Source organism: Nannobrachium achirus (genome assembly GCF_963921795.1).
Source record: "Nannobrachium achirus genome assembly, chromosome: 22".
NCBI lineage: Eukaryota > Metazoa > Chordata > Actinopteri > Myctophiformes > Myctophidae > Nannobrachium > Nannobrachium achirus.
In genome coordinates this window covers 23937872-23952205 of record NC_137829.1, presented here as the reverse complement: position 1 = coordinate 23952205, position 14334 = coordinate 23937872, and the positions used below count along the sequence as shown (strand labels likewise).

The 14334-nt window shown below is 43.6% G+C and overlaps 1 protein-coding gene across 12 annotated transcripts in view; it reads right to left on the bottom strand.

Moving 5' to 3' along the window:
- Positions 1–99: 99 nt before the first annotated feature.
- The window catches only part of baz2bb (bromodomain adjacent to zinc finger domain, 2Bb), a 66752-nt gene continuing 52517 nt past the window's right edge, over positions 100–14334 (bottom strand). For 9 of the 12 annotated variants that reach the window (XM_080752522.1, XM_080752529.1, XM_080752531.1 and 6 more), the window contains 18 exons: positions 13396–13461; positions 12189–12329; positions 11247–11501; positions 10433–10656; positions 9681–9755; positions 9211–9439; positions 9056–9118; positions 8796–8940; positions 7360–8048; positions 6805–7102; positions 6369–6524; positions 5816–5976; positions 4592–4902; positions 3934–4069; positions 3616–3762; positions 2795–3117; positions 1724–1867; positions 100–1568 (listed from right to left, as the gene is read on the bottom strand). In XM_080752522.1, coding sequence (XP_080608648.1) covers positions 1412–1568; positions 1724–1867; positions 2795–3117; positions 3616–3762; positions 3934–4069; positions 4592–4902; positions 5816–5976; positions 6369–6524; positions 6805–7102; positions 7360–8048; positions 8796–8940; positions 9056–9118; positions 9211–9439; positions 9681–9755; positions 10433–10656; positions 11247–11501; positions 12189–12329; positions 13396–13461 — 3720 coding nt within the window. In that variant the 3' untranslated portion in view covers positions 100–1411. The remainder of the gene's footprint in view (positions 1569–1723; positions 1868–2794; positions 3118–3615; positions 3763–3933; positions 4070–4591; positions 4903–5815; positions 5977–6368; positions 6525–6804; positions 7103–7359; positions 8049–8795; positions 8941–9055; positions 9119–9210; positions 9440–9680; positions 9756–10432; positions 10657–11246; positions 11502–12188; positions 12330–13395; positions 13462–14334) is intronic. The other 3 variants (XM_080752523.1, XM_080752525.1, XM_080752524.1) reach the window with 1 other exon arrangement.

The window sequence follows — 14334 nt, the reverse complement described above, 5'->3', positions numbered from 1 at the left end:
GTTGACAAATGGCATATCAAGTCTCTTGGCATAGCCCACAAGCCAATGTATAATGACAATTCATTTCAGAAAGGATAACTTTGACATGATAGTGGGATACATACCCGTCTGGATGCATTCGAACTAATCCAATTAAAACAGGTACTACTTCTATGTTTAAAAAACATGTTTTATTAGATCCGTGCCACACACCCACTAATTAAAAATAACAATCCTACAAAACTTGCTACCTTTTTTCCACAATATTTATAAATAAAATAACTTCAAGTACTCTGACCTGGTAAAAAAAAAAGGAAAAAAAGAAATGCTCTAGATGCCACCAGTGGAACATGACGGGCTACACGTTTGAACAGAGTGCTTTCGAATGTCCCGTGTTTTTCTGGCAAGGCATGCTGCAGGAAATACAAGAGATGAAACAAACTGCATCATATCAGTTATGCTCATAGATATGAAGCTCAAAGGACTTACATTTTGTATGAGGGTCCCCTACACTATACTGTGTAGTACAGATACAGGCTACAGTACACACACTGTAAAACAAGTAGTTGCATTAATGTTGTCCACCACACAATTCTTTTTTTTTTTTTTTTTCAAGGGCAGGCACTACCAATACTGAGAATACCACAGTGTTCTTGGGTGGATATACAGTACAGGCAATGTGTATTACTTTAAGACAAATATGAAATGCTACAATCATTCTAAGGCATAAACAATATTTGTAACAAGACTGTACTGTATGTACATATTATACATATTACAAATAAGACTTGCAAATATTGACATTAATGAACATTATATACATATGTGTCAATGATGCTTCCCTGCATTTTACAAGTAAGCAGTTGCAAACATTTATTCACAAATGCAGCTTAACAGTATTACCGTACGAGTCTACTGGCTCCCTAGAGGCACAGAGCTGTAAACATATTTTTATCAACATGTTTCTTTTTTTATTGGCTTGTTCAATGGTTGATAAAAAACAAAAACATTATTTTTATTTATTTATTTTTTAAACAGTTTTGCTACTTGGTACTTTTCTTCCTTTTCTTAGAAAACAAAGATTGGACCATTACAACATAAATATTGGACAAGAAATTAAATACATTCACTATAGTAATGATGGTCAAATAAAAAGTAAAAAGCCTATTACAGTGGGAATCGTCTCCTCCAAGTCACAACATTGATAATTATGGAGTCAGTGCATTTCAAGAAACGGTATTGCACTTTAAGATGTTCGTCCACTGTTTGTTCATTCTTTATACTTACAGAAGGTGCAATTTCTCTGCTCACACTGGATCAGTGTCAGAAATGTGTAGGATTACAATTGTGTATTGATTTAGTGTTGCCAAAGAAGAGAGGGCCTTCAACGCTGGAATTGGAGTTTAATGGGTAAAAATGAGTCAAAGCTACCTCAAAATGTTTGCTTCAACAGTTCAGTCCATCGCTTTTCAAAGAATTTCCTCATGCTGTGGCCAGCCCGTCCAATATCAGAATTATCCTCGTTAAACTTTTCGCAGTTGTCAAAAACCAGGTTGACGTCGATGATGAACGTCTCCAAATTTAGATATCTGAAATAAATAGAAATTGCAATAAGTTCTGATATCAATGTGTTAGACAAACCTTAAAATACATTCAAAATGAAAAACATGGTATGGTTCATTTATCTCTGAAGGGGTAAAGATTGACTTGTAAGGGTGTTTACACTTGACTACAATGAACATACTGGCTGTTGACAAGCTTTTCTCTGATGGTGGAGAAGTCCATGGGCTTCTTGATGATTTTCTTGTAACCGGGGACAGCTTTGGGGTTGACGGGCATGAGGAAGGGCCAGGCATCTTGATGGCCTTCAAGTTCAGCCAGAAGAACTCTGGGGAGAATAATAGGTCAAATTACTAATTTAAAAAGTTGTATTATTTATTCAACTCCCTGGGCGCGTTATTTGTAACACTACTCAAATTACATTTCAATTCCCAAACTAAAATAGTCAATTCCCCCTTCCTCTCTCTTTGCTTAAAAAGGTAAAATTGCCTCACCTGTATGGTTACTTAGTATACTGTAAATGTTCAGGGTAATGCAACAACATTGATGTCCAATCAAAGTAGAAGGAATACAACCACCTCTCAAATATTAGCTAGCTTGACAGGAACGGCAGCTCATTATGATAAAAAACATCAGGGGAGAGTGAGGTTAGGCATCATTTTTTGATGATTTAACTTGAATCCAGTATTTAAAGGTGTAGGGTGACCAAATACTACCATTGCAGTTGTGTTAGTTATACTGCATTAACATATATTACCATACATATTGGACAAGATAACATAATTCACACGAAAAAGTTCAATAGTGTAGCTTTAAAAGTATATAAAGCATAAAAATAAAAAGATAACATGTATCAAGAGCACTTGGAATGAAATATCTTTCGTTGCCAATGGCTCCCAAGTTATTTGTGCAGTTACTTTGATTTGTCTTACATGAATATGCCATTACACTTTTGGAGCTAAGCATCTTTTACCAGCATGCCATTTGGTCAACCCAATTCAAAGTGCCTTACATTAACCATTAATTTGTAATATTTTATTTGAGACTCAACCTGAGCCCCGTGAGGATGATTACCAGGCTCTACTAAAGAGCTGTACAGGTGGATCCCGATGAGCAGCCATTCTGCTCCAACTATTACAGTACATCACATTCGAGGAATGGGAAACCCCACCCTGGGTTAGGTTTTCCCATCCCCATGTGAATATATACTGTATGGTCAATTCACGTTGTCACATCCGTGGACATTCAAACATACCTGCACATCGCCAGGTCTTTGGCATTGTTGTCTTTTGCCGTCTTAGCTTTTTTTGCACAAGGAACAGGGCTGTTCTGCTTGGGTGGGTTTGTAGATGGACTCTCCTCTGTGTCCATCTTTTTGGACTCCTTGCTGCCTTTCTTTGGCGTGCTGCCGCCACCGCCGCCGCCGCTGCTACAGCTGCTGCTGGGACTGGCGGCCTCCTCCTCACAGAGCTCTCCGACCACAGGCGGCTTCCTGTTCCGTTTCACCTCGCTGCCCTTCCTAGCCCCTCCAGCTGCTCCACTCAGCTGCTTCTTGCTGCGGGGGGATTGGTCACTAGCCTGGAAGACAGGAGATCTGCTCAGAGGCACTGTATGAACCATCACAAACGGACCATACTTGTCAATGTCAATTTAATTAACGCTATGCTTAAACCCTTTAAGACTTGAAAAATACCTAAAAATGTCCTCTAAATCCTAATGGTTTTCTGAAAAACTCATGTTTCTATATCAGTGGTGCTCAACCTTTTCAAGTCAAGTACCGCCTAGTATGTATTAGACCGCAGACCCCCATCTGAAAATATTTCGTTCCAGGGACCAAGAGAAAGAAAGATTTGCGTTACAAAGGTTTGCTTTAAAAATGTATACGTTCAAAGATTTGCACAAATTTCCACAATTCTTTTCAAAAATAGCAGATTTACAAGCTCACATCGCAGCACTCGTGCCACGCTGTGAGCTTGTATATATGCAATTTCTGAATAGCTAAAGCATAAAATAATGGTTAGCGGTGTCAATGACTTAACTTAAAAGGAACCCTTACGAAAAAAAATAAAAGCATACCTTTGCTATGCAAGCAGGACAGAACCAGTCCCCCTCAGGTATTGTCGTGATCTTAGGTTTATGGCAGTATGTGTGACAACCTCTATCACAACCGTCACAAAGTAACAGCAGCTCTTCATTATCCCCCTTCTGACATAGTTGGCAGTACTGGAAACACACAAAAACAAAGTGTCCTCTGAACATATATTGTTAATGTTATGCTTTTGTTATTAGGGATTTTTGCTTTGTGGTGTTACGTATAAATACATGTGAGGGGGGAAAAAAAGCATAATGTATGCAGTTCAAGATCATTCAGGAGAGGCTCGGCCAGTAACGGACCACTTTCATGATGGATCTTTCCCAGGCGATAGACTTCTGCAGCAGGTGAACACAGAGGGACAGTTGAGCAGCACTGCGGACCTCGGCGAGCGCTTTCCGCCAAAGTCTCATTCCTGGAGCCAGCTCCTCGTCGCCTCTTAGAGGGCACAGAGAACAATAACAACACAGTCAACAATAACCACACAGCAGATCACGTCATCACAGAGAACAGTGCCATCCACAGTCAGGGGTGCGGCGAGAGCGAAAGGAAGAGCAAGTGTGTTTAGTTTTGAGAGTCAATTACATTATATCCCATGCCTCAAAGTGTAAAAGTGTAATATTCAATCTGTGAGCGTGTGAAAAGTGAGTGCACTTTTCTAATACATACATTATAGATTACACAGATTATAGTATATATTTATATATATTACAATATAATAGCACATTATACATTATAGTATAGATTATAGTACAGTACAAGCGTGTTTACTGTGCAACACATCATGCAGTTACACACCACTTTTGATCAAGACACAAGCAGGTGATAATCGAGGGGAAAAGGCACCTCGATCACAATGCACATATAGTGAAAGGGGTGCAGAATACCGTGGAGGCCCGTGGTGAAGCAGAAGCAGCGCTGAGAAAAAGTTGTCTTAGGAATGAGCATGAGATGACCTACCCTTCCCCATCACCACTACAGGCTGTTGCAGGTGCGGGCACAGTGACCGTACCCACATGGTCCAGTCTGATCTGAATGGTGGTACTTAATGGACTCTTCAGGTACCTTCGCTCGATGTTCCTCTCCAGCTCTGACAGCCGAGTGACGGCGATATCGAGGGGGTTGTTTGGACGGCGAGCAACGCCGCCAGGACGCTCCTCCTGGCTGGCACCTCGATCCCCCTCACTCAATGCATCCAGGGAGGAGAAGGGTTTGTGTTCGTGATAGACGAGATCCTCCCTCTCTGACTGGGGCTCGGGGTGCAGCCATCCCTTGGAGGCAAGCAGAGACAGACTCCACATCAGTACTATGCACAGTATGCAGTCATATTAATGACATCAGGGATCTTCATATGCCCATATACAAGTGTAACGGCTGGGCTTCGAAACCAGGCCTCCCGCGTGAAAGTCCAGCATCTTAACCATTAGACCAAAGAGACATCTCTGTGGTCCGAGGGAGATACCAGACTTTTGAGGCTTCAGGCTGGGGCTGCGACTCTCTCCGCCACACAAGTATGGGCATATCAGTCTGACCGGCCGTTCTGAACTTCTGGACAACCACCATTCTGACCGACTTTACACTGGGCACCGCACTTTGTCGGGTCCTAAGCGATATGCACGCCGAGTTTGAAGTGATCAGTCGACGTACACGCACACAGAGATTCCATGAATTTATATATATATATATTTAAGCATTCACATTCTGGAGAAATTGGAAGGTCGAAATAGTTAAACAATACATGATATATGATTAGTCTACTTGGGTCTCTTCTCACCTCCTTCACAGGTGCAATAATGCTAGTGAAGGCTCTGTTCCATTCTGGTCCCAGGGTGCTGATATTGTGACTCACTGGAAACACTCTGCTCTACCAGTGGGTCTCAAAGTGTGATCCAGGGACCCTCATGGTTCCTTGTGGGTTCCATGCAATGCACACTTAAAAAAGTTGTGTAACTCTGAGAGTGTACACATGGAAACAAATGGACCTGCGAGGTGTTGTGAGCTTGTACGTTGTGGCTACAGTTCTCAGAATATGGACACTAGGGTTCAAGTTGTTAATATAAAAAGGATTGGAAGATTTGGAGGACCTCCTGTAGTAACTCTGAGGACCCTCTAGGGGTCCCGGACCCCCTGTTGAAGACCCCTGGCCTACAGTATTTGTGGTTGCAGAGCAGGACAGCAGTGTACCTTGACTTGCAGGCTGGCAGAGGTGACTCTCCTCTCCAGCTCCTCCACCTGTTGCAGCAGGCCGATGTCCACCTCCATAGCCTGCTCCTCCACACACCAGCTCTCCACAGTCTCCTCGCTCACCTGCTGTTCCTCCAGCCGCCTCGCGTCAATGACGGCCACTGTGCAAAAACATCATCAGACTGGGTCTAGACAGGCTCAGCATTACAGGATGAGAATACAATTGAATTAGGAGGATTTTTCTTTTTCCTGTCAAGTTTTAGGACTTGTTCAAGTCAGCATGCTTGGTATATGGGGTTTGTGTCAATCTGTCAATCTTTGGTCTCATTTGAAAGGTTTGCTTAAATCATGTCAACATTGACTGATGCAATATATCAAAACCATTGAAGGACGTCATTTTTTTATATTTCACTCTTTCTATGACACTGAGGTTGTGTGCACATCATAAATGGTTAGCTCTAACAAATTGTGTTCCCCCCCTGTCCACCACGCCATGTCAAAGTTGTCTGTATCCCCATCCCCAGTGGGGAGAGCAGAGTGGAAGAGTGCTCACCATCTTTGTTTTTGGCACAGGCCTGGGCCATGTACTCCATATGCTTCTGAATCTGTTTCTGCAGAGCTTTCTCTCTGATGCCTCGACTGTGAAGGGCCTTGACTAGAGCCTGAAGTTCCTCCATTTCTGACAATTTCCACCAGCCGCATAGCATCTCTGGACAGCAGACAGACACACACAGACACACACGCACACGCGCATGAATATGTTTGCATAAACAAATCTAAGTCATGTAATTCACCATCTCTAACCATCAGTCTTTACAATATGTACACCATCTGAGCCTTGAATGTATTCAGTCCGTGTGTGTGTGTGTGTGTGTGTGTGTGTGTGTGTGTGTGTGTGTGTGTGTGTGTGTGTGTGTGTTTGTGTGTGTGTGTGTGTGTGTGTGTGTGTGTGTGTGTGTGTGTGTGAGCTGGCGCTGTGCCATACTGACCCTCGGGAATGGGCTGAGGACTTGTGTAGTCCTGGTTCTTGGCCGCCTCCACAGCAGCAGGAGACGGGACAGAAGAGGGCTTGTCGCTGGGGGGTTCTGGGGTCTCACTCTTGCTGGTGGAGACGGTGGGTGCCAGGAACTGGTTGCCATTTGCACTCCCATTCCCCTCGGTATGCTGGTAGGCCAGAGCCAGCATGGGGGAGAGAGGGCTGCCAGGGAAGGTCAGGTTGGCGCTCGCCACCCCACTGGGCCAGCCACAAAACGGCAGTCCTGTTTGATGAGCGCTACACTTCACTTGCTGAAAATTGAGAACACACGGTATGGTGAACTACATGCATACGTCAACATTGATCCACTGACAAACAACACATGCTACCATAGATGTGACATAACTAAATCACTAACATTTATCAGTTGTTGTTTTTTTGTTTTGTAACATGGTAAAGAAATTGGTCATGTAAGCCTGTCTGATGAATGATATACATCTCAGAGCTCCTCCAACAGCAGAACATAATCCTGAGCGATCGAGAATAAAATTGCGATGCCGCTACCAACCTGAACTGTGGACAACGGCAGGTTATTGATCCCGGCAGGGTTTCCGGAGCTGGCTGTGACTAAAGGATTAGGGGAGACGGAGGAGGGGGATATGGGCCTGGAAGAATAGGTGGCCTGTGAAGGTGGGGAGGAGGGGGCCAGAGGCGTGGGGCTGGAGGTGACCGAGGACTCGTCGCAGGGAGAGCGAGGCAGCAGGCTGAACCAGTGGCCAGACTTCTCAGTCAGCACCCTGAAGAGCTGGTCATTGGGGAGTGGCGGCTGGGAGCTGCAGGTCATCTCCGGGCTGGCGTTGAGGTAGGAGGAGCTGAGGAGAGACGGACCCAGCTGGGAGGAGGAAGAAGAAGCGGCAGCGGTGGGTGGGGGGCTGCAGGGGCGCATCGCCTCAGAGGCCGGGATGGGGGGAGGAATCGCGGAGGCGTGGATCTTTGGAGCATAACCACTCTGATTGGCGTGACAGATGCCGTCCAATTCCGGGGACATCTTGGCCACCTCGAGAAGTTTGCTGAGCTTGGAGAAAGAGCCAGGCTTCTGGAGGAAGAGGTTGAGGCAGTCTCTCTGCCCTGTTGTGGATGCGCTCTGCACTGCGAGGGGAACCACTGGCTTCTCCTCTTCCTCGAGCTGCTCCTCTTTGACTTTTATCCCCCGAATCCTCATCTGTTTCTCACGCTCCTTCTCCATCTCATCAGGCCCTGTGAGACACAAACAGATGATAATAAAGAAATACGCACATTTGATGTTCAGTTTTGTACAAAAGAAAGAATAAACAGTATAAATGCTCTGGTTAAAGCGGTTTAAGGGCGCAGATATGTGTAAGCGAAGCGAAACTCCGTCAACGCTAACCGTTTACTGCTGGTGTGCGTATCACTAAAATGCAAGCCATTTTTAAATGTTAATCCCACTAGAAGTTCCAACGACGTTGAAGTCAACGCCTGTCACCATGCTTTATTTTGTTTTTCTCTCTACCAAATTCAGAGGTATTTGAGAGCTCCTGGTGGGTTTAAAACAAACAGCTTGTTATACAAAACGGAACAATGGAACTTTCTAACAGATGGGTAACCGGCAGCTGCTGAAGGTAAAATTAATTGTGGGTATAGTTCATACCAGCATGGCTGTTCATCTCAATGCTGGCACACAGAAATATCTAAATGAAACATACCCACATTATGCTGTTTATCCATCTGTGAATAATATTTGTGATAATCTTCGCTGATAAGCTGGTATCGTGTGTCAATCTGATTGGATGCCGGCCAGCAAAATGTACTTCTCATTTGTATAAAGTTTAGAGTAGACAATCTCAACTTTTTCTCCTTGCCTGCGTTGGGCTGCCGTGGATACCACAATCCTTAGTGCGGGATTGGTGCCTGCTTCCATACAATATCAATGATAAGTGACAACAAATCACCTCAATCTGCCTATTTGAACCGTCTGGGTCTCACCTTCACCGCTTTCCATGCCTTCGACGAAGACACCGCCGCACTGCGGCAGGACCCAGTAGCGCCTCTTGTAGCGGTCCTGCCCACACACCATGGACCGCAGAAGCTGAGAGGACTCAAAAAGCTTGCGCCTGATCTGACTTTGTTGCTATGGAGACATAGGGCATGTCAACACAATAAGGGGGTGCCTCATTTAGCAGCGGGATGACACTGGAAAGAAAATAACAATTATTATTTCTCTCAACCTTATTAGGTGTAATTACCTTGGATGATTTCTCTATCTGCTTCTCCAGCTCCTCAACGCTGGCTGTCTGGTCACTGTCGTCCTGGATGAAAAGATCTCATTAGTGTGAGGCCGGCGGTCAGGCTGACATTTACTACTAGAAAACAAACAACGTAGGGGTCACGCCTCACTAACCTCTTCTTCACAGGCGTCTGCTTTCTTCCCTCTCTTTCCCCCGGCCTCTTCTTCATCTTCGTCATCGTCCTCGTCCTCGCTGTCCTCGTCTTCGTCCTCATCCTCCTCGCTGTCAACATCTTTCCTCTTGCGCTTGCGTCCTGCTGTGGGTGTGCCGAGGGCCTGACTGTCCTCTCCACCTCCGCTGCTGTCCCTCTTCCCCGTCTTTTTGGCATAGACACTCCTCAGTCTCAAGAGACAAAAGCAAAACGGACAATGAGAGTTCGACAATACCGTACAGAGGCACATTGAATTGAGTCTATCCGATACAAGACTGGTTAGACAATTTCTTCTTACGTCGCCAACTAGAACGGATTATTTGAGATTTGAGATTTTGAGATATTTGAGACTAGTTGTGTCCGTCTTCAACTTAAATAAGATGTGCAGCTCACTGGTTAAGACAAAAATAGTAGTTATAAAGATATACTCACTTGCGAAGCTTGCCCTCGATGAACCATTTGTCTTTCCTTAAGTTGGTCATATGATCTATGTTTTTGTCAATCTCACTGAAAGAAAGGTCACATCCAATATGATAAATACGGACAATTTTGCAGAAAAGAGGCAAGAATTCTAAAACGGATGATCTATGAGTGCATTAGGTACATTATGGTTTTATTACGCCCTATGCAAAAAGGTGCACTGCAGGTATCAGGAAGTTCATTTCAAAACTTAGTAGGACAATTTTAATGCCATCTATAATAAAATTTGAAACCATACTTATAACAGAAAATATATACAGTACATGTACTGCATCGGGCTTATGCAATGCTACTTTAAACAAGCCTTGCCGAGCCATGAGGCCCATAGGGCAGCCTATCACCTGTTTCTGTAGCATGAAGCAGCTGGACATGATGCTAGTATGTCGCAGCCAACCCTTGATGCTGAGTGCCAAGCAGGGAGGCCCAGTCTTTGGTATGACTCGGCCGGGGATCGAACCCCTATATCCCAGTCTCAGGGCGGACACTGATCTGGTATGACTTACAGTATACTATTCCTTTTGATGCTTGTAGCACGTTATAAAAAATTCAAATCCCAATGAATAAAACACATCAGTACTGTCCGCTCAATCAGAAGACAAAGGTGCCCTTTGCTTGCATCGGAAATAATGAACGGCACTGTGCACTGGATAATATGCACAGGTCAGCAATCATCAGGAAGCTCAAGCATCACATAGGCCCCTCACCTAACTACAGCTTTACTGCAGCAGAGCTCATTGACCAGGAAGGCCAACATGGAGGCCTTCTGTGAGGGGGTGTGAGCCTGGAATGCCTTCGTCTTCAGGCTGAGGGCCAACTCAGCCAGCTCTGTGTGCACACAATGTGCCTCCATGTAGATCTGCAGGATCTCGGACACATTCTCTCGGGTGATCCCTACGTTTGTCAGGTGGTCTCCTAAGGCAGTCTTGGTCTGAGACAGAGAAAAAAAGTATTTTCAAACACAGCTTCATTGTGTATCAGTAGATTGGTTATTAAGCAAACCAATGTGTATAGGCCAACAGTAAGCCCTCAGATTAGAGGAGAGAATAACATTTAGAGGGGACGGGCGGAGCACCCTGTCTTTTCCGAGGAGAATCCCTTTCTAAGTGCTGTACAGTACAAGGCTGCGTAATAAGAGGCAGTCAGCTGGTTTCCTTGAAGAAAATAATGGAAAGTCACATAAAGGCGTGACTAAGCCCTACAGAAAAGCATGGAGAATGGCTTTGGGGATGAATTAAAAGTTCTGGTTTAAAGTGTAGAGGCGTATTAAGAGCTCCTAAACACTGATACCCTCCAATAAAGATAAGCCTCTTCATTTAGTTAGAGAGATATCGATAACACCCTACTGCACACTGCAGTTCAGAGCACCCTAGAACCACTTTATATTGTGCCAACACTTAACACAAATAATTGCTATCGTGCATGAGACGTGATAGAATATGTTGTTGGGTGCATGCATGAAATGAATGCTGCTGAATTATGTTGAACGATATCATGATCAGTGGAATGGTGGACTCTTACCCTGTGTCCTGGGGGCAAACCTGGATCGCACACAGCCTCGGACAGCATGCGCACCAGCAGGTCCTGCACCTGGCCCATGCAGTCCCCGATGTTGAGCAGACCCTCCTGCAGCACGCTCAGGTTGGGCACGTGGGCACTCACATCGAACCGGAGCACCTTGCCAAAGCTGCGTAGGAACTGCATTACAGTCAGGCAGTCGGAGAAGGCAGCGCCCGGTAACACCAGGCCAGGAATACGGGCCAATTCTGGCAGAGGCTAGAGTGAGGGAGGGACAAAGATTTAAGCACGTCACAATAACTGCAGTGTCCCTTCATCTGTCTCTGCACTCTGCACCTATTGCCAGAAGGCTAAGACTCACAAAGAAATAACCTTTGTGGATCAATAGTAGAAGAGCTTAATATTTTGTGATGGACTAGACAGCCATCGAGGCTTATGGGTATGATATGTGACAAAAGGTGGCAATCTCCAGGGATCCAATCTTAGTCCTAAAGAGCTTATTCTCCAGACAGGTTCATCTAAGTCATTTGTAACCTCATGTCAGCCATGTGACCTGTACAGTGCTGTATCTAGTCTAGAGTACAATTACATACAATACTTTGGTTGGTGTCATGACATTATCAACCACTTGATGGCACTCTTTTGACCTGTATTGACTTACAATTTCATTTTAAGTGAAGATGCATTTAATGTTATAAGCACCAATGTTTGTCAAAAAGCCATACATTTTGCTGTTCACACACTTCGGTCACTTTCTTCAATATACCACGCATGACATAAGATGAAAAGTAAAAGATAGATGCACACACACACACAGTTCCAGGTGATAGTTGGAGAAAGCCATACTTGCACACGGTGCACACATTTTACATTACAGATGTCAGATGGCACTGTATATCCTTCTCATTTCCATTTCCCTACAAATCTCCATAACAATGTGAATACCTTATGATCTGCTAAGCACATGTCTTCATTTGGCTTCTTCAGCTCCTTTGCAATTTCCAGCTCCAGCCTCCTAAGCTCCAATTTCCTCTCCTTATTTAACCGTTTCTCATCCTTCTTCTCCTGCTTCAGCCGCTCTCTCTCCTAGGGCCGAGTAACAGACCAGTTAACGGAGTGCACTATCGGCACCGTTGCAGACTATTGTGTTAAGGATTATGTCTTTACAATTCAGCCATGCACTATGCCGCTTGCTTATGAATTGCTTCACTTTTACAGAATATTGCTTGGGGGGCAATTCTTAAGTTTAATTCACACTTCATATAGTTTAACCTCTCAAACCCTATATACTTGATTGTACGTAAAATAGCGAAAACAGCAGATTTACGTTGTGAGCTTCTAGATGCGCCATTTTCACTGAATGTTCGCCTATTATGACATGCCCAGAATAGGGACGATGGGATTAAAAAAGAAAAAGAAAAAAAGAGGGTAATAGTGGATAGGCAGGGGCACGTACTGTTTGTACAGTATGTCTCTTTTCAATTATGAAGGGTAACCTTCCATAACCTGAAACTTTCCAGAACCCATGAACTTAGAAAGAAAGACTCACTCCCAATTTCTTTTGATATTATACGGTTTAGACTGATGCTAGGTTCTTGGTTTACCTATTACTGAGATTACTGAGGCACTATACGGTCTCTATGCATTTGATGTATGCGTTTACCTTCCTTAGTGTAGCCGCTCTGGATAAATGCCTAAATTGTAATTTCTACGATTATTTTGGTTTTCGTTTCCTTTAAAACCAGAATCACCCCTGAAGGGAGAAAACAAAAACTAACTAAACTAAAGGGAATGAAAACAAAACTAATCAAAAGAAATAGTGACTTATTGTTAAGTATTGAGTTCTGGGTTCCCAGATCTACTATCAGTACTACTGAGCAGGGCACAAATTAGGTTCCGAGTAGCCTGGGATGAATATAACTTTTGAGTTTCTGATTCGGTCGGGAGCAGAATAACTTTACGCCATGTTGTAGTTTATTGTAGTCATCATTCGTTTGGTATGTTCATCTTTTATTCTAAATCGTAGCGTGACTAGTGAGAATAAACTAATTGATTAATATTATGAGGTGAACAAAAACAATGTGACACCAACCGGAAACAACCACCAGAACCAGTGTTTCGAGGTGATATGGGCGAGCTGGAAAGTACACACCTCTGCTTTCTTACGGGCCTCCATGGCTTTCATCAGCATCATGTGTTGCCGGCGTCTCTCCCTCTCCTGACGGAGTCACACACAAACATATTCACACACTGGCTGACAGGAAGGGGACCATAGCTGTTAATGTGGAGACGACTCACAATGGCGTGCACATGAGAAACAAAACGGACAGGAAGCCACAGTCACGAAGTTACAAAATCAAAGCTATAAACATTACAGTGTGGTTGATGTTCAGAGGGTGGTACGATGGCAACCGAAAAGCAAGTGGCAAAGCATTACAGTATGTAGTAACAAGGGAAATGTCAAAACACACAAAGTTAGAGAGCATGTTGGTAATAAGCACAATGAAAGCTGGTACAGGCCAGAAATTCTATAGCTGCTCCTAGAATTATTAGTTATTATCTAAGATGTTACTGACATAAGCAAAAAGCATCAATATTACTTAAGAAAATACAAGAGTTTATTTTCAAGTTAGCGTTTACTTTATTTAGTATGGAAATGTCATTATTTAAAATCATCACAGTCTTTTTGTTTTTCTATAAAATAGTTATAAACTATACCTATAAGTTAGTACTATAAACCTCAAAATCTTTATAGGAAGTACATTTGAATGATGTGATCAGTGTTGGCATGAACAAAACTGTATATTGATTATTGTCTGCATGTGTCTGCAGGGAAATTGGCTAACATATGGCAAGTCTAATTGATTCGAACAATCTGATCAATCCGAAACAAACTAAAAACAATGCATGGATGGTAGGTGTTTTGGGCTATGAGGCTTCATTGCATCTTGTAATGATTTCTGAAGAGTCTTGTTTTTTTTAATATAATTTCAGGCAGATAAAGGATGTGTTTTCTCTGAGAGACAAATGGAGCAGATGTATGCATTGCACTGTGCTGTGCTGAAAGCCATGCAGAAGGATGTAGTGTGAC